The 24,674-nt window shown below is 38.0% G+C and overlaps 1 protein-coding gene across 1 annotated transcript in view; it reads right to left on the reverse strand.

Annotated features, from left to right (window-relative positions):
* Nucleotides 1-24,674, reverse strand: part of LOC124796061 (protein eyes shut-like) — a 227,585-nt gene that overhangs the window by 57,361 nt on the left and 145,550 nt on the right. Inside the window, 1 exon segment of the mRNA XM_047260149.1 lies at nt 1,997-2,206. Within this exon segment, the coding sequence (XP_047116105.1) occupies nt 1,997-2,206 (210 nt within the window).

Here is a 24,674-nt window from a genome sequence, read left to right on the forward strand (position 1 = left end):
CGCCAAAATATTTTGCCCATTGGACACTATAAACCGGCAGTATACCCGTGGACTGTTCGAGCAACAAATACACTGGGAGAAACTGAAGAATCACATCACTGTGTTAGCATGTCCGCAGCAGACTTAACTAAATACATTAAAATGCCAAAATCATAAAATTTGTAAAATGCTTGTGTTTCAGTAAGTCACTTGCCACAGAACTATTGTTTTCCTGCATTACTGGCATGGAAACTCTGAACGATTTTAGATTTTTATTTGTTTATTTTGTTACTGGTTACACTGACTCCAATAGCAATACAGTTTCTAGGACATGTACAGAGACAGTTTACTAACTTATTTCAAAGGACATCATAACACATCTGTTTAGGTGCTCCGTTTCAGTGAACTGGAAAATAACAGTTCATGCACATGTCAGTAAAAATGAAAACCAGCAACTGTGAAAAGCACAATGATATCATGAAATGACAAGTAATGCAAAAAGGAACTGCGTTCCTAAGTTACAAAACATTCAGAGCACAATGATGTAAAATGAATATAGGGACATGTATGGATGAATACAGATAGTGCGTAACGGATTGCCAGTACTTACCTTCAAAACAATGCCAACAGGTTTTGACAACACAAGATCCCTCTTCAGTGAAGAAAAAAGGAAGCTGTTGAGCAAGTTGGTGGATCACAATGTGTTCGTCCCCGGTAGCTGAGTGGTCAGCACAACAGAATGTCAATCCTAAGGGCCCGGGTTCGTTACCCGGCTGGATTGGAGATTTTCTTCACTCAGGGACTGGGTGTTGTGTTGTCCTAATCATCATCATTTCATCCCAATCAACATGCAAGTCGCCGAAGTGGCATCAAATCGAAAGACTTGCACCCGGCGAACAGCCTACCCCATGGGACGCCCTAGTCACACGACGACTAACAATCCAAATTAAAGGAGATCAGTAACACACAAGGGCATAAGGGGGCACAGATGAAGGAAAATATGTTGGAAGCAGTGGGAGATCAAATACATTAGTTAGCACTGGACTGACCTCAGTTCATATATAAAAGAAAGGACACCAAAGGGTGAGAGGAGTGAGTATTTGAGACAGAAACACAAAGAGAAAATAAAACAGAAACCAGAAGAATTATCCAAATGAAATGTAACACGTAAGTACAGTAAAATGGTAGTGTGTAAGGAATAAAAAAAGGAAAACAAATCCTGTGGGAATGGGATAGAGGATGGAGGGTGACATATATTGAACCCAGGTGCATGACAGTGTGGAATGTTTTACTGGAGAGTGCAACGTCATATCTCTGAAATCCAGGATGTTTCACATGACTTGTGTATCATAGAATTTAATCAGGTTCCTTGATTCTTGCTGTAAAGAATGCTGAGCAAGTGACCGCTGGATGTCCGTGGTGCACACACGTTGTCAGTGTCCATTTGTGTAGCATGGCAGTTTGATGGGAAATAAAATATAGTGGTATGGGACTGCCATATGGTCATACCTCACCTGAGTATTGCCACAAACATACAGTAAAGTTTATATTATATTGCAGTTTTACATTGTGTGAATCTTATTAATCTGCTGGATTTGAAGATAATAAGGGTATACTTCATTGGCATGTATTGATTAGAACAGTAAAAACTGAACAGTAAATGTCTGTATCACTGATAAATAAACTGTGAAAAGTTATGGGAAACTTTGGATACAAGAATACCACACAGTTTAATGGTGAAGCACAGTATAAATTTTAATTATGTATGAGAGAAATTTTTGCGGTAAAGTTATTTTTATTCTAAGTGCAAGCTAAACCTAAAAATCTACAGTACTGGTTTCTCGTAACTATCTCAACTCCTAAGATATGTATAAACTGCATTACTTCTAATTTTACTCACCTGTTCTGGACGGCTTGGCAAAGGCTTTTGACTGCAATACTACAATGTTACCAGACACACGGCTACTTTTGTTAACAAAAACAAAGTACTTCCTACTTAATTGTTATGGCCACATACCGGGGAGAATTCGAAGTTCAAGCACTCCGCCCTGAAGTGAAAGTGACATGAAACTGTTTGTATCTGGCTGCCCTATGAACAATAGGAGCCCTCTGTCAGCCAGTGGTCGAATTTCTAGTTCAATACATATTTCATTTTCATGTAGATTTTTGATAGGCAGAGATATAAAAGACCGCCTTCCAGAGAAGTGAACATCGGATGGTGTTTCATCTATTACAAATGGAAAAAAATATCTTAGTATATTCTGGCAACATTTTATTAAGATTTACAAAGATGTATATTGATTTTTGACAGGACATTCCAATTTTTGTCAATGGACACTACCTACTGAACCTGTCATTAATCTTAACATTTATGTGGAAAATCAAAGTTCATCACAATCAACATGACAAGAGAAAAATAGTAAAACATTTATTTTGTGTACTACACTCTGATGAATGCTGATGACTGTTTTACAAAGATTTATTATAGCTTACACCATTGAGCATACAAATACAACAAACATTCATGTTATGTATTTATTAAAATGACGTATAAATACTTCAACAATGTGTGCCTGAAATAAAATTTAGTTAAAAATGTTAAAACAATGTTTAATATCGATCTACCTTCAGTAAATATGCATTGACTTCCATACATTCCAGCAACATAGATCAAAGAAATAAAGTTTGAATTTTTTAAAATTTCACTGAAGTGAGTCAGTAAGCACAGCAGACAAAAATCAGCCAGCTCTTGAGATGTCACACTAACAATATGTAACACAACCACCAGGCTTGGTAATGGTCTCAATGTGAGGTGGAAGAGAGTTCACAAGTTTCTTCAGGTACGGTATATCGAGATGAAACTACTCACTGATGATTAGCTCCTGTAAAGTTACCAAATTGTGGGGATGTTGACTGCTGTATTTCATCCAATTTTTCAAATAGTCCCAGACATTTTCTCTATGATTAAAACTGAATGATTTAACATGTCAGTTGAGGTGGAATATGGTGCCTGATTGTTCATCAAACCGGGAACATATCTGGCAGCCCTGTAAAAATGGCTGTTGTTTCTTGAGAGAGGGTAGTGTCCCCACCATGCTCACTGTGAAGGTGTGTAAGTAAGGTAACACTTGGTCAAGAATATTGGCACCAAAATCCTGGTTCACATTCATGCTAACTTAAATGAATGAGGCCGGCTAAAAGAGAGCAAGCTGGACTCTTGCATCTGCTCCTAGTGCACCTCTAATACAAATTATTTTTTGGATTTTACTTATTATTCAATTTCTGTGTATTTTGTAAGCAGTATACACATGGTAGGTGCTCAACTACTTCAAAACTTTAACCAAATATTTCCCTGCTTAAATTAATTATTCAAGGCATTGCTTTCAATGTATTGATTCTTTATTTATTTATTTATTATTTATTTGCCCCATAGATCAAATCAGTACAATGGCTTGTACCACTGATACGGGATAAGTCAATACAAATATACAGTTACAGGAGTTTAAAACAGTAAACAAGAACACAGAAGAATGATTATTTTACATTAACTACAAATTATGTTACAGAGAATTGTTACATCATGTGACAAAATTGATTTAATAACCTTCAGCTTTGATACATTATCACGCACTAAGACAATTTTGATTCCAAATATTCATGGATGGTATAAAAGCAGTCTTTTATTAAAAGAGATTTCACCGTCTGTTTGAATTTATTTATTTCTTGGATTTCTTGTATAAAAGTTGGAAGATGGTTATATAATTTTATTCCCATGCACTTGACACCATCACTGTACAGTTTTTTTGAGTGGGGAAGTATTCTTAGAGAGGTTTTTGATCTTGTGTCATAATCGTGGTCATCCATATTTTTGCTAATTTTGTTGATACTTTTTTTGGTAAAGAATAATAATTCTATTATGTATTGGCATGGGAGGGGCAAAATATTTAGCTCCTTAAATAATGGTGTACAAGTGTCTCTTTGTTTTTTGAACATAATTGTTCTGACTATCTTCTTTTGCAGTTTGAATATCTTAATTGATTCAGAATTTTGGCCCCAGAAGATGATTCTGTAGTTAAGTACAGAGTGAAAGAGTGCATGGTACATCGTGGTTAGGGTACTTGTGTTAGTGACGTTCCTTATTGATCTAATCATGAAGCACAGTTTGCTAAGTTTTGTGCTGGTAACGTCAATGTGCCTTTTCCATGTGAGCGTATCAGTAATAGTGACCCCCAAAAATTTTATTTCGTTTTGAAGTTTAACATTATTTCTTTCCAGTGATATAGTTGGTAGTAATAGATTTCTGTTATGGGCAGTGTGGAAGGTTATTCCAATTGTCTTTTTTGCATTAAGAAGCAGCCTGTTACTTTGAAGCCATCGACTTATTTGATCTGTGGTCCTATCTATATTAGACTGGAGAATTTGTTCAGACGCAGATATGAGTACAGAGGTGTCATCAGCAAACAAAAGGGTTTTTGTGTCTGGTAGGCTGTGAGGAAGGTCATTTAAGTAAAGTAAGAACAGCAAGGGGCCCTGGACGGAGCCTTGGGGAATGCCTTGCTTTATGGTATGTATGGAGGAATGTACAGTGCTAGCTTAGTTTCATTTAATTCGACATACTGCTGTCGATCTTCCAAATGGCTTTTAAACCAGTCATAGGCATTTCCTCTTATACCATAGGAATGCATCTTTTGCAAAAGTATACTATGATTAACCATGTCAAAGGCCTTTGTTAGATCTAGGAAGATACCTATGGCTGGGAGTTTTTTGTCCACAAGCTCCAGTGCATAATCCAGAAATTCTTGTATTGCATCAGTTGTAGCTTTCTTACTTTGGAAGCCGAACTGAGCAGGTGACAGGATACTTTCTTTGTCTAGAAAGGACATGATTCTGGTGGCCATTATATATTCAAATACTTTACTAAAAGTTGAAAGCAGTGCAATGGGTCGATAATTACTGGGATCCTCTTTGCTTCCTTTTTTGTGGACAGGTATAATTTTTGCAATTTTGAGCATACCAAAAAAAGCACCATTCAGGAATGAGAAGTTTATTATGTGGGCTAGGGGTTTACTGATAAAGTTACTGCAGTGTCTTTTCTGTTTCAATTTCAGATGTAGGCCTTAAAAATAGAGTCTCAGAGCATAAGTTTGGTTCTACTTGTAAGGGACAGCTATTTTTAAGATGGTTAGCCAGGTTTTCTACTGTTTCTGTAAAGTAGTTATTGAATTCCTTTGCTGTTTCTTTCCTACTGGAGACTAATTTTCCATTTATTTTTAAGGTAATATCACTTTGTAGTTGTTTTCCTCTATTAGTATTCATATTAATACATTGCCACATGCTTTTGCTCTTATTTGATGACAATTTGAGGTAGTTGTCATTCTGTAGCTTTTTGGCTGCATTTACTACATTCCTTAATATCTTTTTATACAGAGTAAAGTATGACTTAAATGCTTCACTACTGCCTAGTTTAGATTTGCTAATGTAAAAAAGTTCTCTTTTTCTTTGTGATGATCTAATGATTCCTGGGGTGATCCAGCTGGAGAGTTTTATATCTTTGTTGATACATTTTGTTTGTAAGGGAAATTGGCAATTAAAATAATAACAGTATATATCCAAGAATGCTTCATATTTGCTGTCTACTGTTTGAGCCTCAGGTACATTTTGCCAGTTTTCATTTTGTATTCTGTTACTCAAAACATATGACTAACTGAACTTTTTACTACAGTTCAACTTGGCAATTTTCATGTGAGATGGTTTGTATTTTGAACTTAGTGAGATTATTCATGAGAAAGACTGGAACCCAACTTTTCAGCAACATACTTCAGTTTCTGCAAAACCAATTATTTTGCAAGATAATTAACATTAAATTTCAGGCATAGCTACATTTCCCACTGCATATTATATCTCTGTGCTTTTATGTGCTGACCTTCATTATTCTACTTTTGTTGACCTAATTTTTGTGCACATAATGACATGATTCTTCCATTAATTAGAATTTTTGCATAATTTACCATAATTTTTAATAGGAATTTGTACTTGTAAATAGGGTATCCCCAAAGTGGATGCATAAAATTGTTTCACAACCTTTTTTTAATTTCCTAGACTATCACGTATTTCAGAAACAAAATTACTGCTAATACTCATAATCCATTTTTAGTGGCAAAGTCTAACGCAGCCATTTTTCAAATGATTATCTAGTTTCTCAGATCATAATAAGTTCACACACAGGCCTCCAAACATTTACATGCCACCCAAAATTTTCATCCTGGGATCAATTATAGCAACGATAACATCTATAGAAGCATCTATAGAAAGGTCCCAGAACTGCTCTCATTAATAAACGGTCACAATGCCCCACATAGTACTAGGGACAGAAAGTTGGCTGAAACCAGATGTAAATAGTAATGAAATTCTAAACTCAGATTGGAATGTATACCACAGAGACAGGCTGGATAGTGAAGGGGGAGGCGTTTTTATAGCGATAAGAAGTGCAATAGTATCGAAGGAGATCCGAAATGTGAAATAATTTGGGTGAAGGTCATAGTTAAAGCAGGCTAATTTTTGTGCACATAATGACATGATTCTTCCATTAATTAGATTGGATGTCTCTATAGGCCCCATGGCTCAACAGCTGTTATGGCTGAGCACCTGAAGGATAATTTGGAAAATATTTCGAGTAGATTTCCCCACCATGTTATTGTTCTGGGTGGAGATTTTAATTTGCCGGGTATAGACTGGGAGACTCAAACGTTCATAACCGGTGGCAGGGACAAAGAATCCAGTGAAATTTTTTTAAGTGCTTTATCTGAAAACTACCTTGAGCAGTTAAACAGAGAACCGACTTGTAGCAATAACATATTAGACCTTCTGGTGACAAACGGACCCGAACTATTTGAAACAGTTAGCGCAGAACAGGGAATCAGTGATCATAAAGCGGTTACTGCATCGATGATTTCAGCCATAAATGGATATATTAAAAAAGGTAGGAAGATTTTTCTGTTTAGCAAAAGTGACAAAAAGCAGATTTCAGAGTACCTGACGGCTCAACACAAAAGTTTTGTCTCAAGTACAGATAGTGTTGGGGATCAGTGGACAAAGTTCAAAACCATCGTACAATATGTGTTAGATGAGTATGTGCCAAGCAAGATCGTAAAACATGGAAAAGAGCCACCGTGGTACAACAACCGAGTTAGAAAACTGCTGCGGAAGCAAAGGGAACTTCACAGCAAACATAAACATAGCCAAAGCCTTGCAGACAAACAAAAACCACGCGAAGAGAAATGTGCTGTAGGGAGGGCTACGCGAGAGGCATTCAATGAATTTGAAAGTAAAGTTCTATGTACTGACTTGGCAGAAAATCCTAAGAAACTTTGGTCTTATGTCATAGCGGTAGGTGGATCAAAACAATATGTCCAGACACTCTGTGACCAAAATGGTACTGAAACAGAGGATAACAGACTAAAGGCCGAAATACTAAATGTCTTTTTCCAAAGCTGTTTCACAGAGGAAGACTGCACTGTAGTTCCTTCTCAAGATTGTCGCACAGATGACAAAATGGTAGATATCGAAATAGATGACAGAGGGATAGAGAAACAATTAAAATCGCTCAAAAGAGGAAAGGCCGCTAGACCTGATGGGATACCAGTTCAATTTTACACAGAGTATGCGAAGGAACTTGCCCCCCTTCTTGCAGCGGTGTACCGTAGGTCTCTAGAAGAGCGTAGTGTTCCAAAGGATTGGAAAAGGGCACAGGTCATCCCCGTTTTCAAGAAGGGATGTCAAACTGGTGTGCAGAACTATAGACCTATATCTCTAACGTCTATCAGTTGTACAATTTTGGAACACGTACTATGTTCGAGTATAATGACTTTTCTGGAGACTAGAAATCTACTCTGTAGGAATCAGTATGGGTTTCGAAAAAGACGATCGTGTGAAACCCGGCTTGCACTGTTCGTCCACGAGACTCAGAGGGCCATAGACACGGGTTCCCAAGTAGATGCCATGTTTCTTGACTTCTGCAAGGCGTTCGATACAGTTCCCCACAGTCGTTTAAAGAACAAAGTAAGAGCATATGGACTATCAGACCAATGTGTGATTGGATTGAAGAGTTCCTAGGTAACAGAATGCAGCATGTCATTCTCAATGGAGAGAAGTCTTCCGAAGTAAGAGTGATTTCAGGTGTGCCGCAGGGGAGTGTCGTAGGACCGTTGCTATTCACAATATAGATGGTGCAGGGAATGGCAATTGAATGTCATTGTAGACAAGTGTAATGTGCTGCGAATACATAGAAAGAAAGATCCATTATCATTTAGCTACAAAATAGCAGGCATTATCATTTAGCTACAAAATAGCAGGTCAGCAACTGGAAGCAGTTAATTCCATAAATTATGTGGTAGTGCGCATTAGGAGTGATTTAAAATGGAATGATCATATAAAGTTGATTGTCGGTAAAGCAGATGCCAGACTTAAGATTCATTGGAAGAATCCTAAGGAAATGCAATCCGAAAACAAAGGAAGTAGGTTACAGTACGCTTGTTTGCCCACTGCTTGAATACTGCTCAGCAGTGTGGGATCCATACCAGATAGGGTTGGTAGAAGAGATAGAGAAGATCCAACGGAGAGCAGTGCACTTCGTTACAGGATCATTTAGTAATCGTGAAAGCATTACGGAGATAAACTCCAGTGGAAGACTCTGCAGGAGAGATGCTCAGTAGCTCGGTACGGGTTTTTGTTGAAGTTTCAAGAACATACCTTCACCGAGGAGTCAAGCAGTATATTGCTCCCTCCTACATATATCTCGCGAAGAGACCATGAGGATAAAATCTGAGAGATTAGAGCCCACACAGAGGCATGCCGACAATCCTTCTTTCCACGAACAATACGAGACTGGAATAGAAGGGAGAACCGATAGAGGTACTCAAGGTACCCTCCGACACACACCGTCAGGTGGCTTGCGGAGTATGGATGTAGATGAAGATGTAGATCCATTTACAACTAGCCTGTAAAAAATCTATTGTCGGGAAGTACTCACCCAACACATATGTGAGATTTCAAGAAACTGCAACTAGCCAGAATGTTGTTTAAATTGGATTTTGGCATTCTATCTCTGAAGTGTTGATGATTTACTATGCTGACATTCATACAACCATTTAGTATTCACGAAGTTCACATTTAACATTTCTATGAAAAATATTAGACTATGTACATAGGGCCAGCATATGTGTATGAATCATCTGATGTACTTTTATCAAGCAGTGGTTAAGTCTCTCAAAGCAGTGAATGTATTTTTCTTCAGACTGGTATCATGTTAAGTATTTTATGTTCACTCATCTCAGGGACTGCTTCAAATCTCATGTGTATGTACTGCTTCTATAATCTATAAACACTGTGTTCTGGAAATATTGTCTCTACAAAGGACTTACACCAGTGACTGTATTTGCCACTGTGGTACTGTGTCATACGGAGGGTATGGGTGTCTACTTGCATAGAAACGTTTGACATGCAAACAGATCCAGTCATCACAGTGGCTTTGGAGATAACAAATGAGGAAACGACTTGTTATCTGGAAACCTTTGAACTGAACATCATGTACATTATTTCTAGAAAACAATTTCCAGCTATTTTACAAGATGTCGATCGTTGAGACTCTAAGGGCTCTGTCACACAGTCATAGTATGAAAAACTCCCCCAAAAACATCACAGAACCACCTCTGACCGAGACTACACCTTCCATGCACTGCAAGTTAAACTCCTTATTGTGCCATAAGTTTATTTGATATCTTTTATTATTTAAAAAGAACAAAATCAAGACTAATTGGAACACACTAAATGCCTCTTGTTAGCTACTACTGTCTAGTGTCTTTGTTGTTTGGCTCATCAAAAACATACAACTTTATGTGCCACTGTGAGCAATGGCTTTTCCCAGGGTACCTTATCCTAAATGCCCAATGCATGCAGTTCCCTTCACAAAGTTCTCTTGGAAGCTGGTTGAGATGGACCAGCAATCACTTACACCAGCATCTCCTGTCAAGTCTGAAACCTTATTTCTCAGGTATTCCACTGACTTCTTGCCATCTTCAGGCATTTCTGATGACTGACTGTCTTTACAAGGTGCTGGCACTATATCCCCTCCTTACCACCTGCAGCCTCCAGCCAGCCACCTCCAGGCATGGACCTGGAGCAGGGGTGGGGAAGTGCATGACTGGAGTAAGATCCCATGTTCTCAGTCACACTGCTGCCATTGCCTGACATGGGTCTCTACTGTCATGGTGATAGTATGCCCTCATTCTCTTCAGTTGCCATGATGGGAATGGTTGCTTTGTTCATGCTCAAGGCTGGATCCGAGGCCTTGCTAATTGAAAACTGTAGTCTTTATTTAGTAGTCTGTTGTGTTGTCAGATCTCTACAGTCTTTTTTTAGAATACAATCCCAGATGGTGTTTGACTGGTGCAATAACTTAGTGCCATCATACTTCATGAGACGTCTGTGAGAGACGCAGTGCTCTGCCACAGCAGACTCTGCTGCCTGTTTGTTGCCTTTGCAGCATTTATGTCCAGTGAATTTTGCCGCACGTGGTAGCCGCACAGTCTGAGGCGCCCTGCCACGGTTTGTGCGGCTCCCCTCATCGGAGGTTTGAGTCCTTCCTCGGGCATGGGTGTGCATCTTATTCTTAGCATAAGTTAGTTTAAGTAAGATTAAGTAGTATTTAAGCCCAGAAACTTACCACAAATTTCCAAAAAAGTTCAGTGCATTTTGCCTGTACCACACAGATACTCTGGCCTAAGTACACTTGCAGTTTTCAGAGTCCTAGGTCGTCCTTGACTGATCCCAAAAAGGATTTCATCTTGAGTGTTGAGCGGAACAAACTCTTGAAATTATGTTACCGATTCTTCCAATTTTTGATTATGGGTTCCTCACATGTGGGATAACTGCCATCACAACAGGTTTCATCTTGGGAAGGCTGTGGTCTCAGCTTCTTCAGTCTTAAGTCATACTGTATATGGTGGTTGTCATAACCATTCATACAGAACATGGCCTGCAGGAAGGGGCATGGTAGCGGAAGGCATGCAAGTACTAATCTGTGTGCATCAGTTTACAGCAGACACTGTGTCCTAATGTGCCATCTGGTGTTTGCCCGATTAGCACAATCCAACTGTGACCAGAATCTGACAAGACCGTGGATGACTCAAGAACCTGCAGACACTGGCCACCGGCCAAGGGCTATCAACAGCAAGTCAATGGACATGACAGGGGGACAACAGCAAAATGAACATGGGCAATGAAGACAGAATGGTACAATAACAAATCCATTTAGTAATCCATAAGTAAAACCAAAGGTGTAGTGAATCCTGAGACCAAAACAACAATGTATAATTAGAATGATAGACTGTTGTTGTTGTTGAGGTCTTCAGTCCTGAGACTGGTTTGATGCAGCTCTCCATGCTACTCTATCCTGTGCAAGCTTCTTCATCTCCCAGCACCTACTGCAACCTACATCCTTCTGAATCTGCTTAGTGTATTCACCTCTTGGTCTCCCTCTACGATTTTTACCCTCCACGCTGCCCTCCAATACTAAATTGGTGATCCCTTGATGCCTCAGAACATGTCCTACCAACCGATCCCTTCTTCTGGTCAAGTTGTGCCACAAACTTCTCTTCTCCCCAATCCTATTCAATACTTCCTCATTAGTTATGTGATCTACCCATCTAATCAATGATAGACTAGTGCAGTAAAATCACAACGGAAGACAGAGCCTCTATGCTGCTAGCTTTATAGTGTCACCATGAGCATTAATTGCCCAGCGAGATGGGTATGATTCTGCAGCCAGAACTGCATTGGTGAGATTAACACTCACAGATGTAAGATGTAGTGGTACCATCTACCAGCCATCATCAAGTTCCATGCCCTTTGGCAGACTTTCAAAATTGCTGGTCCAAGATACGAGAACCTTCCCCCTGACATGGGCAGGAAGTGATCACTGCTTTGAAAGGCAAACTTGAGCACAGAGTCCCGTCACTTAAATCCACCAGCTGGATGAAGGACTTGGAGGTGTTATACAATGTGCTAGGACGCGGTCTCATAGTCAACATCAGTTGAGTGTGGTGAGTCCTTCATCTCTGTGAGTTCATGAGAACCATCACTGGTGTTCTGGTGCACGAGTTACACCTGTGTGAGTGTGGGATCATTACAGGCAGGGTTTCCATGTCCAATTGAGCCACCTGTGCATCTGGTAGGCATGCACACAGTCTGTTGGTATGATTGCGCTCCAAATACGTCAGAGTGTCAACTATCATAATGAGTCACCCATGGAATGGTAACCACTGTAGCTGGCATCCACACATTTTTGTTACGTACAAGTGTGCCCACACTGCTGCACCTGGTGGATAGCACTCATTGTGCCAGATCCAGGTTTCCTGGGGCAGTGGGACTAGGAGATGGAGAAGAGTGGGAGTGGTCCTACGTACCAACATCATGAACACATCTGTGGTGGTTCCTACCACTCTTAACTTTTGCTATTTGGATATCTGCACCATACACCCTGTTTTGCTATTGGAGGGTGAGTGAAAAGGCAAACTAAATGGGTGTTTGAAGCTGTCTGAAATTCAGAACTGTTCAAAAACTGTCACCATGAACTGTGGTCCACTCTGCAACACAATGGTTCAGGTAAGCCCCTAAAATGCCAGCAATCGAGTAGTTGTGGGCGCACTAAAAGAAGGAATACAGAAGCAATAATAAACTTAGTGCTTACTCATTCTGTTGAAAGAGAGATGAGGAGTTTCAAAAATAATGACATAGCTCACTGTAGCATTTCTACCACTAGCAGTACACATGAGTCAGTGAAAATATTCCCAATCACTACACATTCTGATTGGAAAACTGACTGTTTACAATAAAAAGTAATTGAATTAGGTTCAAAACCTGATGAGACTGCAGGCACTGCCTTCACTTTTAAAGGGTGCTGTTCAGAACATGGGACTCCTTGATAAGAGTATAACATTCACAGGAGATAATTGTAGCACAATGTTTGGAAGATTGGTATCAGAATTGTTCAGGGAAAAACATTTTTTCAAAACTTAAAAAATTGTTGGGGAGAGAACTTTTGACTGAGGTCTAGTATCCAGCTCACACCCTAAATAACTGTATTTATCAAGCTGGGGATGCAATTACGATTGATATCAAAAGTGTAGTTTTCAAATTGTTTTAGTATTTTCAGAACTATACAGTCTAGACTATTGAAGTTAGAGAATTTTCAGAATATATTGTATTGAAACCAAGAAATTGTTGTCCCATAGCAAAACAAGGTAGTGATCATTATTTTGGGGTATAAACACACTTATCAATATGTTCTCTTATCTGAAATCATGTTTTCTCTCACAGCTTAAACCCACTTACAAACATTAAGAAGTTCTTTGAAAATGAACTGAGTGCGATCTATCTATATACAAATACATCAGCATGTTTCATTCATGCACAGCAGAGTTTGAGAAAGAAACTAATTTGCTTGTTGAAGTCTGTTAATAACATGTTTTCTGATCGTGAGGCCAGTAAATTTATGTGGCTAAAAATGAAAGCTCAGTTGGATAAGAAACATAAAAATGGACTGTATGCGGAATGTGACAAATTCACTGCAGCAGTAGTTGGATTCTATGAAAGATGTACAGAATATCTGCAAAAGTGCTTGGTACCCATGCAAGAGTTCACATGTTTCAAGTGGCTGCCTGTTCAAATATTGCCTGAGTGGGAGCATGTGGAATCAACCATTAAATATCTTTTGGATAGAGGTGTACCTGTTTATCACATGAAACATTTCAGTGAATTCTGCTGCTTGAAGAAGTTTGGGAATAAGAACATGAACATAAACAAGATTTCATTAGCCTTGAATTTCACAAAAACTGGACTCTATATTTTGAGAAATTCAGACATTCTTCCAGCTATATGAAAATGATAAAAATTGGTCAGTTTTTGTTTGCCATTCCATCTCAAAATGCAGAAAGACTTTTATCCCTAAAGCAGAGTAAGTGAAAAAAAGAAAGGAATAGTTTGTGAACACACTTTGAGGTCATTTGCAAGAACAATATAATTAGAAAAATGATGTTTGCAAAGAATCCCTCAGCTGTCTAATGATTGACAAATGACTATTAAGGAAGATAAGCTCTACAGAAAAATATTCTTGGGGTACTGTTAACCAGGAGCAAATGGTGAGAAAAAAATAAAGTAATTGTTTCTAAATATAAAAATGTAAAAATAAAGCATAGCTACAATTTGTTTACAATTTCTTGATCCATGAGACCATTGTTCTGATCCACACATGCAGTAAAAATCAGAAGACTGTGCACATGCTGCTACTGCCAACTTATGTGATTTAACAACAATTGTGTTATAACAGTCTCAATTTAATTTTGTATACATTATTACTAATATGCGCTGCATTTGAACATGAATGTCTCTTTGATAGGCTTTTAGAAAATTTGTTACTTTTGATGTCGTTCCCACTGCAGAAGATGAACACTACCACTGAGTAGGACAGCAAAAGCATTCCCTTACACCTCACCCCTCCTCACCAGTGATCTTTTTTCGCTCCCTGAGCCCATACCGCACATGGGTCAACAATAGGTGAAAAAGCAGTAGTTCTCAATGTAAATATAGTTACTGTAGTATTCTGGATCTGTTTGGAAAAAGCTGTGTTAGGCCTCATTATCAGGAGTATCAATTTTTTCCTTCCTTTTCTAGCTCGCTATATATGTCAAATGCTTGTGGAAAATGGATTCCAAAGGATTCCTACAAGTCATGAATGAAAACTATTTGTTGTGGTAAACTGCCCTCATTTTATAGTTTTACCATTGATAATACATAATCAATGTTAATTGTGTGGGTATTGAGTAATATATCGTCTTTTCTAATTCCAAAATTTGAAAATGTCTTCTTTTTCATTTTAAAATAAAGAAAGTATCCTCTTTTTCACATTCCTAGAGATAAAAATTAAATATTAGAGATAAAAATGAAGGTTGAAAATGAAGTTGTGAGTGAAGTAATTCAAGTCTTGAGAAGAATGTTGACTGTAGGTACAAGTGTTTTCAAAATATGTTCCTTTACTATTTTATAACATTTTTTTCCTCTTCAGACTATAATATTAAATACCAAGGGAAAAAAGAAAGAATCGGTAACAAAGAGCATTAAAATATCTAGTGAGAGAAACTAAGTTCTACAATAATATTGTAAAATACATATAGTTTCACAAGAATTTACTGACTAATGTACAGTCCAAAAAAACCTATAGCAGAGTAATCAAGCAGGGAACACTTATGTTCAATGACAATATGATCTCCACCTTAAATATACAGAGAGTAGCATTGTGGCTGCAACTACATCAGCGAGATATGTATGAAGACATGAAGAGGCTATAATAACATAAAGTTGCTGAAGAGTGTCAGCAACCTTTCAAGTAGTTGCAGGGACAAGAGTATAGATAATTAACTAATCTGATCTTGTAACATAGCCAACATGACCATTCACACTGATATGTGGCACAGCTGAAATTGAGAGGAAAGTACATTTCACTTGGACATGCACCTCTACTGTATGGTTTAATGAAAATTGCATCCTCCTGGGTAAAATATTCAGCAGGTAAAACAGTCCCTCATCTGGGTCACTGGGTGGGAAATACTCAGAGAAAACAAATCTGTCATTTGACGGCTCAATAACTTCAACAAGGAAAAGGGGCTATATATTTAATAAGAAATTAGGGAGGGTTTTGGACATCAGGTGGAAACAAATGAAAACAGTTGACATTAGCAGGTGGGCAGAAGTAGCAGTTTTGAACATGGCACTGACCCCTTACACCTGTTGATGTCATTATGCTTGTGATGATTTGATCTGTGGTAGGCTACTTAACTCACTTTCCTGCAGATGCTGGAAATTGTTGCCTGATGTGTATAAGGGGGCCACATTCCCTATTCTGGTAGTCAAAAGTTTGAACTCCTTGGGATGTTGAAAGTGACATCTATTGAAAGCTCAAGAATGTAACAATACTCCTCCTTCGAAGGCATTACCTACAAACAAATCCGTGGTATGGCTATGGGCACCTGCATGGCACCATCCTATACTAACCTACTCATGGACCATTTAGAGGAATCCTTCCTAAAAACCCAGAATCCTGAATCCCTCACCTAGTTCAGATTCATTGATGACATCTTTGTTATCTGGATTGAAGGTGAGGACACCTTATTCACATTCCTCCAGAACCTCAACAACTCCTCCCCTATTTGCTTCACCTGGTCCAACTCAACTCAACAAGCCACCTTCCTAGATGTTAACCTTCACCTCAGAGATGGCTAAATCAGTACATCCATCCATATCAAACCTACTAACCACCAGCAATACCTCCACTTCGACAGCTGCCACCCATTCCATACCAAGAAGTCCCTTCCGTACAGCCTAGCCACCCATGGTTGTCGCATCTGCAGTGATGAGCAGTCCCTCTCAAAATATACCAAGGGTCTTACTGAAGCCTTCACTGACCGTAATTATCCCTCCATCCTTGTACAAAAACAAACCTCCTGTGTCTTATCTTCCCAGTCTCCCACCACCTCCCAAAGTCTCACAGTCCGGCCACAGAGGAGCATTCCCCTCATAACTCAGTACCATCTGGGACGGGAGCAACTGAATTACATTCTCCACCAGGGTTTCGATTTCGTCTCATCATGCTCTGAAATGAGAAATGTCCTGCCCACTATCCTTCCCACCCCTCCTACCGTGGTATTCCGCCATCCATCAAACCTACACAATATACTCGTCCATCCTTACACAACCCCCAATGACTTACCTGATGGCTCATACCCATGTAATAGACCTAGATGCAAGACTTGTTCCACACATCCTCCTACCACCACCTACTCCAATCTGATCACTAACATCACCTATCCCATCAAAGGCAGGGCTACATGTGAAACCAGTCATGTGATTTACAAGCTAAGCTGCAACCTCTGTGCTGCATTCTATGTAGGCATGACAACCAACAAGCTGCTTGTCCACATGCATGGCTACCGACAAACTGTGGCCAAGAAACAAGTGGACCACCCTGTTGCTGAACACGCTGCCAAACATGATATCCCTCATCTTAATGACTGCTTCACAGCCTGTGCCATATGGATCCTTCCCACCAACACCAGCTTTTCTGAATTGCGCAGGTGGGAACATTCCCTGCAATACATCCTACATTCCCATAATCCTCCTGGCCTCAACCTTCGTTAGTCACTGTCCTCGCCCATCCAGCCCCCTCCCTGTTCCCATTCCAGCACTACACAGCTGTCATTTCACTGTCACACCCAGTCTTTTAATTTCTTTTATTTCTCTCCTTTCTGCTACTTACCCCCTCCACACCGTCTCTCCTGTCCTCCGTCTAAACTGCAACACTTGACTGTCCGCCACTCTCACCATACTATCCCTCCCCCTCCCTGCCCCAGCCTCCTCCTTACCCCCACCCAGTCGCCACTCCCATCATGCGCTGGTGCAGCTGTTCGCAATGTGGTCTCAGCTCTCTGAGACTGCAGATGTATGTGCAAGTTGCGTTTATGTGAGTGAGTGTGTGTGTGTGTGTGTGTGTGTGTGTGTGTGTGTGTGTGTGTGTATGTGTGTCTGGTGCTGACAAAGGCCTTAATGGCCGAAAGCTTTAATTGTGTGAATCTTTTTATCGTGTCTATCGCGACTCAGCATCTCCACTATATGGTGAGTAGCAACTTTCCTTCTCTGGTATTGTTACATTCCATCCTGGATTTTCCATTGTTTGAAAGCTCAAGAATTTTATTTTGACTGATGTGTTTTGAAAATTGAACACTTTGTTCTGTTGTATGAATCAGTCCACTTTTTTCTGATCTGCTGAGAGTCGCTGCTGATTCCTCTTCTATCTCCCAGTATTCCCCTACATACCTATCTGCTCCACACTTGTTTTGTTCTCCAAATTATCCCAATTCCTTTCTCTCACCCAATCTAATCTCCATGGACAATCATTCTTAAAAAGTGTTGCCAAGGCTGCAGAGGTTTGTGTGTGTGTGTGTGTGTGTGTGTGTGTGTGTGTGTGAGAGAGAGAGAGAGAGAGAGAGAGAGAGAGAGCATGAACATACGTAGTTTGCAGAAAAAAGAGCACAAGTATCAAAGCAGGTACCACCTACAATTTATCCTTGTATGACTGATGTGTTTACACATTTTTGTTTCTTATTTCTGCCCCGTAATTTTCATTAGTGACATAGGCTAAATATTCAGATTATTGTATAATGGAAGCTACTACAACCCCAACAAAACTAAAACAATTCATGGAAAACCTTAAGATTTAATACCCAAGTAAGGCATACAAAAGAACAACAAAGCGTATCAGATTTCTGGTTTGGAAGCAGGCAAACTTAAGCATGGGAAAAATGACATAGACAAAATCTGGTTTACAATGGGTACAAACATATTTTAATGAAGAAAATGTCTTATCAGTGAAAACAAAATCATTATTTAAAATGTACTTCTGGGTTATGTTCCCTATGTACTCTGTAATGTTACCCTACTGTGTTTTGCACCCATCCAGAATATTAACAATGTAAAGGACAATAATGTGAGGACTCAAAAGTTACTAATTAAACATAAACACTAAAACAGATAAATATATAACGAAGTGTTCTTGGAGGAATGGGTCAAAAAATAAAGGTATCAGACAACCCAAATCAAAAAATTCAATAAACAAAGAGATGAACCAAAGCAACAATCCTACTTCATTTGCAACCTTTAGCTTTTGTTTTTGTAATGGTGCAGAATTTTCCATGATCAAATTTGGGATTTTTTCCTTTTAAAAGTGAGAAGTCGGAAGTTTTCTGTACCCTCATTGTCTCGCAATCATGCAGTTTATTGATAAGTGTATGGGCAGACAGAACCATGTTTTGCATGTGGTGTTATATATTCCTACATACAGTTTGTGTTGTTTTATTTTCTGTTTGAGGTACTCCTTAGGCTGCGTGTGACATTTGAAGTTAGTCAAGCAGATGCCTGTTACATCACAGAAAGTATGGCTCAGAACTTCCAACTCTTCATGGACATTGTAAGGAGAATTTCAGAATAAGAGGTTGAAGACCATCAAGAAAATTCATACACTAGAATTTATATGCTATAACTAATACAAAAAAGCTTCCAGTTTGTTTTAGTACTGAGAGTGATGTTGAACTATCGGCATATATAGCATATTGTAAAAGTTAATGTAATAAATGCACACTGTTTATTAATCCTGTGGATAATCATTTAAAGTATACTAAAGAGAATAATAATGATAAGTAATATGTTTAAAAGCAAGCTATTTCATGAACAACAAAATTTTATGAATTCGCCACCCAGTGAAACCCCTCATTTGTCTAGATTTTTTCATTATACAAATACTTTTCTATCCCACTTTTCCTTCTATCTCCTTGTTTCACACCTTATTTGATCGCTTACTTGTTAAGAACATATGTCTGTAAATGCAAGTTTCCTGTGTTCCTAGGCAGAGTCCTGTACAGGACATTGAAGTGACGATATCCTGTCATGTTACCTAAAGGAGACGTTCAAAGTTGCTCTTACAGGCCTTGAGCCATCCCCACATACACTAAGTCTTTCATGTACCCCCACATACATAAGTCGAAAGTGTTGAGATATGATCAACTGGTGCACCATGCAACTGGAGCACTATGTCCAATCCACTGACTGAAGTAAATGTTGTCAAGGTTATCTTCATAATGTAATGCTTATGTAGGTTGGAGCACCAGTCAGGAACACGATCTTCCACACTGAAAAAGAACTTCTTCCGCAAGGTATGCAGTGAGTCCGTCAAGAAGTGTAGATATGCACTGGATGTGGGGCACTGTGTAAAGGTGGCAGGTTTCAAGAGACAGTTAGCAGTAATCTCTGTCCACACATTGAGACTGAACCAGTAATGGTTGTTAGAGGCTGCCATCCAATGTAGGTTCCTTGTAGCCTTCATATATCTGTTGTGCAGATTGGTGATACTGTTCATCGTTTATTATGATGTGAATACAACTGTCTCTACAAGGAAAACCATAACTTTCTGAACATGCATACACAAGACTTTATTTGTTTGTTATCTCCAAATGGGCTTTCTCAACTGGTTTCTTTATCATTGCTCGAAAGCAGCCTTTCTGCCTGTATCTGATGCCAGCATGAATTGAAGTAAAATGTATTTGCCTGTACACATCAGCTTCTATGCTTTCCTTGCTTAGGCCACCTCAAGGAAAGTTTCTTCCAAGGTAAAAGGATTCTTTTACTTTTTTAGACACTGTCTTCTGCACAGTTAAACTTTTGACAATTGACTTATCTTCTTTCTACTACAATTCCAGACTTCTGTCTTTCTTTCATTTATTTAAAATTAAAATCATGTACCAAGTAGCTAAAAATATATAAAGAACTATTTTCACCAACAGAAATACAGCAGCTTAAGTTCATAAGTCCATGCACACCTACATGTTGGGCACAACTTAAGGTCCATAAGGAAAACATGCCTACAAGACTGTTCATTAAAGGGAGGGGTGGTCCTTTCAGTAAATTTGCCAGGTTAACTTTGAGTTTTTTAAAGAAACATTTTCACTACAATAGGCAATGTTCAGTCAAAAATAGATATGGTCACTAAAATTCATAACATACCAACAACAGTAGACATGAAGTTGGTTTTTTTAGACCCAGTAAACCTAAATACTAAAATACCATCTCATAGCGATATTGAAATTATAAGAGAGAATCTAAATGATCATAACTGGCTTTCTAGATATGAAATTGATGGGTTCATTGCTTTGTTGCTTCTAAACCTGAAATATAACTTTTAAATTTAATGATGAAATATGAAATATTCCTCCAAAATGATGAACTTAGTATGAATCAAATAATGGAAAATCCAAGATGACATGTAACAATATTATGTGAAGGAAAGCTGTTACTCACCATATAGCGGAGATGCTGAGTCGCAGAAAGGCACAATAAAAAGACTCTCACAGTTATAGCTTTTGGCCATGTAGGACTTCGTCAACAATAGACAGACATAAGCACTTGCGCACGCACGCAATAACCCCCCCCCCCCCACACACACATGCAAACACAACTCACACACATGCAGTCTCAGGCAACTGAAACCACACAAATTTTTATCACAACCTACAAAACAAATTTTTCACTTGAAATCCGATTATACTATTTCAGATACGTTGATGATAATCTTTTGTCAGTCAAAAATAATGATGGTGCTATTAATGACATCATCACTAAGTTCAATGATTTACAAGATAAAATTAAGTTTACACCTGAAATGGAAATCAATGGTTTCATTAATTTTTTAGATTTGAATATCAGGAATAACAATAGAAAACAAAGTTTTGGGATTTTCAGAAAACATCCTTGCACTGAAAATATTGTAAAATGTCATTCAAACCAGCCAAGCCAACATAAAAATGTCGTTTTCAACTTTAGTATAAACACCTATTCGAGTTCCCACTTTTACAAGCTGAGTGAGAAACATAGCTAGATCCCATTAAATACATTGCCAAAGTGAATGAATATCCTCAACATTAATTAAACAAAATCTATAATAAAATTACAGCTAAATACCCACAAGTTGTTAAGACCCAGTATTAGCAAAAATTTTGTTTGCCATACAACAATACAATTAGTACAAGGGTAGCATTTGGTTTTAGAAAAGATAAAATAGTGGTTTCATTCTCAACTAAAAATAATCTTGGACATACTTTAACTAACAGTGTTGAAAGAATCAAACAATGGAAAGGCCACGTTGGGATATCAACAATGTAAGGAAAAGATAGATTGCTAGTTACTATAAAGATGTCATTAAGTGCATGAGGTTTGCTTGCTTTTTGAATGAATGTGTGTGTGTGTGTGTGTGTGTGTGTGTGTGTGTGTGTGTGTGTGTGTGTATCAGGGGGAGAGAGGGAGAGAGAGAGAGAGAGAGAGAGAGAGAGAGATTCCTTTTCTGATGAAATCATTGGCCAAAAGCTAATGTGTAAGTGTCTTTTTTGTTGTGCCTGTCTGCAACTTAACATGTTATCTTTACAGTAGGTAGCAATCTATCTTTGCTTTGTAGTACTGACAGAAGAAGTATTTATCATGAATAAGATGTTTATAAATTTAAATGTTGTGGGGCAGAGAGGAAAAAGATTTGAAGCTTATCACAACCCAGGAGGAATGTAGGAATTTTTATCAATTCACCTGTTTTTATGACAACACCTAATACTTCACCAGGTGAGATCTAATCAGAACAAAATTTATCGTTATGTGTAGATGTTGTTTGTCTCCTAATTTTTGATATTATCTTACTCATCAATGTTTTTATGGTCAATTGCATCAAATATGATTTGATTTGATCCCTTATAAGTTAAAGTGTAAGGCAATTTGTGTACATCTTTTCTTCGCTGCAGCTGAGGCACTGCATTTCAAACAATGTTTTTCCATTAATTATTATGGTTACCATATTTTAACAGATGACACTGTAATAATAATCTGTGAGTATGACTGGCTACTCTAGGCTTTTCTCAAAGTATAATTTTCATATAGAAACATTTTACAGTATTTTAAAGTGTTTCCCACATTTGTTCAGTGGGTTAATTTTTCCATTTATTGAATGCTATGTAACTGTAAACATGCAATTTGTTTTATTATTAATTTAAATAATGGTTACTTGTTTTATCTTATTAATATTAATAATAATTTTATTCTAATAAATTGTACTGGAAACTTTATACTGATGTTAGTAGCAAAGAGGGCATTGCCCTATCCTTATGATGTAAGCTGTGGCTGCTTCTACTGCTCTGTAAACAACAGCTTCAGTTGCAATCTGGCCATGTCCATCTGAAGATGTATACTAATATGTGCTGGCTGCCACATGCTTGATGAGTATATATGACTCTGTTAAATGGTACATTACATAATATTTGAGCATTAGTACTGTTAAAAGGTGGTTTTAAGCACTGATTACTGTAAATTTTCTTGTACTTTTTTTTACAACAGATGATAGCTATTCAATAGCTGAAATCTAGACCTGCAATCAAAATAGAGATTGGATTTGGGACTGATTGCTCATTTCCTTTTCCTTTTTTGGATCCATTATGTGCAACATTTCTTTAAAATATTCTTTGCTTTCAGGAAGAGTGGATTATATTTGGAAAGAGTGGATTATATTCTCTATGAACCTTTGTACTGGTATTTCCACCTCCTGCAGTCTTAGTACAATTCTCCATTACTCCCTTGACATACAAGTTAAATGACGACAATAAGCTATAACACTACCTCACACTTTATAACACATCAGCTTGTCTTTTGTGATGCCACACTGTCTCACAACTGTTTAACATCAATTTATTATCCATGATATTTGCTTTTACTCCAGTTTCAATAGATTTAACAGATTATTCACCTGTCTTTATCCTATATCCCTATTGTCTACAATATTGCAAATATGGTATATTAATCTTATCTCTCTGTGCTTTCCCTTCTATAGCCATTCCCAATAACAAAGTCAATAGTGAGACAACTGCTGATGTTTATACAGACTACTTGGTCATAAAAGCCATTTTGTAGCATTTCTGTTGTGTTGTGGTGAAGGAATTTTTTCTATACTTGGCTGATTTATGTATTAGTGCACTGTATGGCTAGTCTTTCATCCTGGGATGCTACTGCAGAACATGTCACAAGATCACCAGAGTGCCCATGATCTTCAACTTTTGATCAGGAAAAATGTTGATAAATGCTGTCTCAATCACCCCGTCCAATCTGTCAATGCTTGTGAACTTATTATTTACTCTATGACTGAATCTGATAAAGAGCAAGTTGCCCATGACTTCTACATTGTTTTTTAGCTGTGCCGCCACAATACTCACACCAGGTCATTGGTATTTGTGTGTTTATCACAGGTTTTGTACATATATTGAGTTTATTGAAGGAGGTGTGAAGTGAGACAGAGGAGTTAATGCACTTCATTTTCAATATAGCCTTTGCCTGTCTCTTAATCAGCTGTATGGAAATTCCTGTTGCACTGTAATTGTGATTTCAGGTGCTTTTTCTGCAACTTATTTCTTCTTCTTATCTGTCAGTATTACAGTGAAAGTTAAAGTATAAGTTAAAATGGAATGACTATGGCAGCAGTAGGTAAGAGGATTTTATTTAATGAAAGTTACAGTATTTTTAAAGCTGTTTTTAAGTAGTTGATTTATAGTTTCTTAGTTATATGTGAACATTCTCATTATGGAAAGTTGTTCAGCTATTTGTTTAGATCTAATCCTGAGCCCACAGGTTACTATTATAGTTTGTAATTTCTTTCACGACCACTTAAACATCAACTTTTATTTTTGACTTGTTATGATTACACTGAATGATGATAGTTTTGAGTTTAAAGTCCAACTTTTATGGTCGTATAATATCAGGCAGATACCACAGGTTGCTTTATATCTGTGGTTAGACAGGGGTTTCTGAATATTTTCTTCTATGTTTGGGCTGAAACTTTTTAATGTTATGCTCTGTCTCTTAATAATATGAACTTCCTGATGTGCTTGACTATGGCAGGTACCCTGAAGGCCACCCATAGAAAATATTGATTTTCTGCTGGTCCTAGATTTTTCATAAATATTATTCTGGTCTTTGAGCAGAGATATATCTTTCCTGGATGATTTCTTTAACTG

Source organism: Schistocerca piceifrons, chromosome 4 (genome assembly GCF_021461385.2).
Source record: "Schistocerca piceifrons isolate TAMUIC-IGC-003096 chromosome 4, iqSchPice1.1, whole genome shotgun sequence".
Classification (NCBI taxonomy): Eukaryota; Metazoa; Arthropoda; class Insecta; order Orthoptera; family Acrididae; genus Schistocerca; species Schistocerca piceifrons.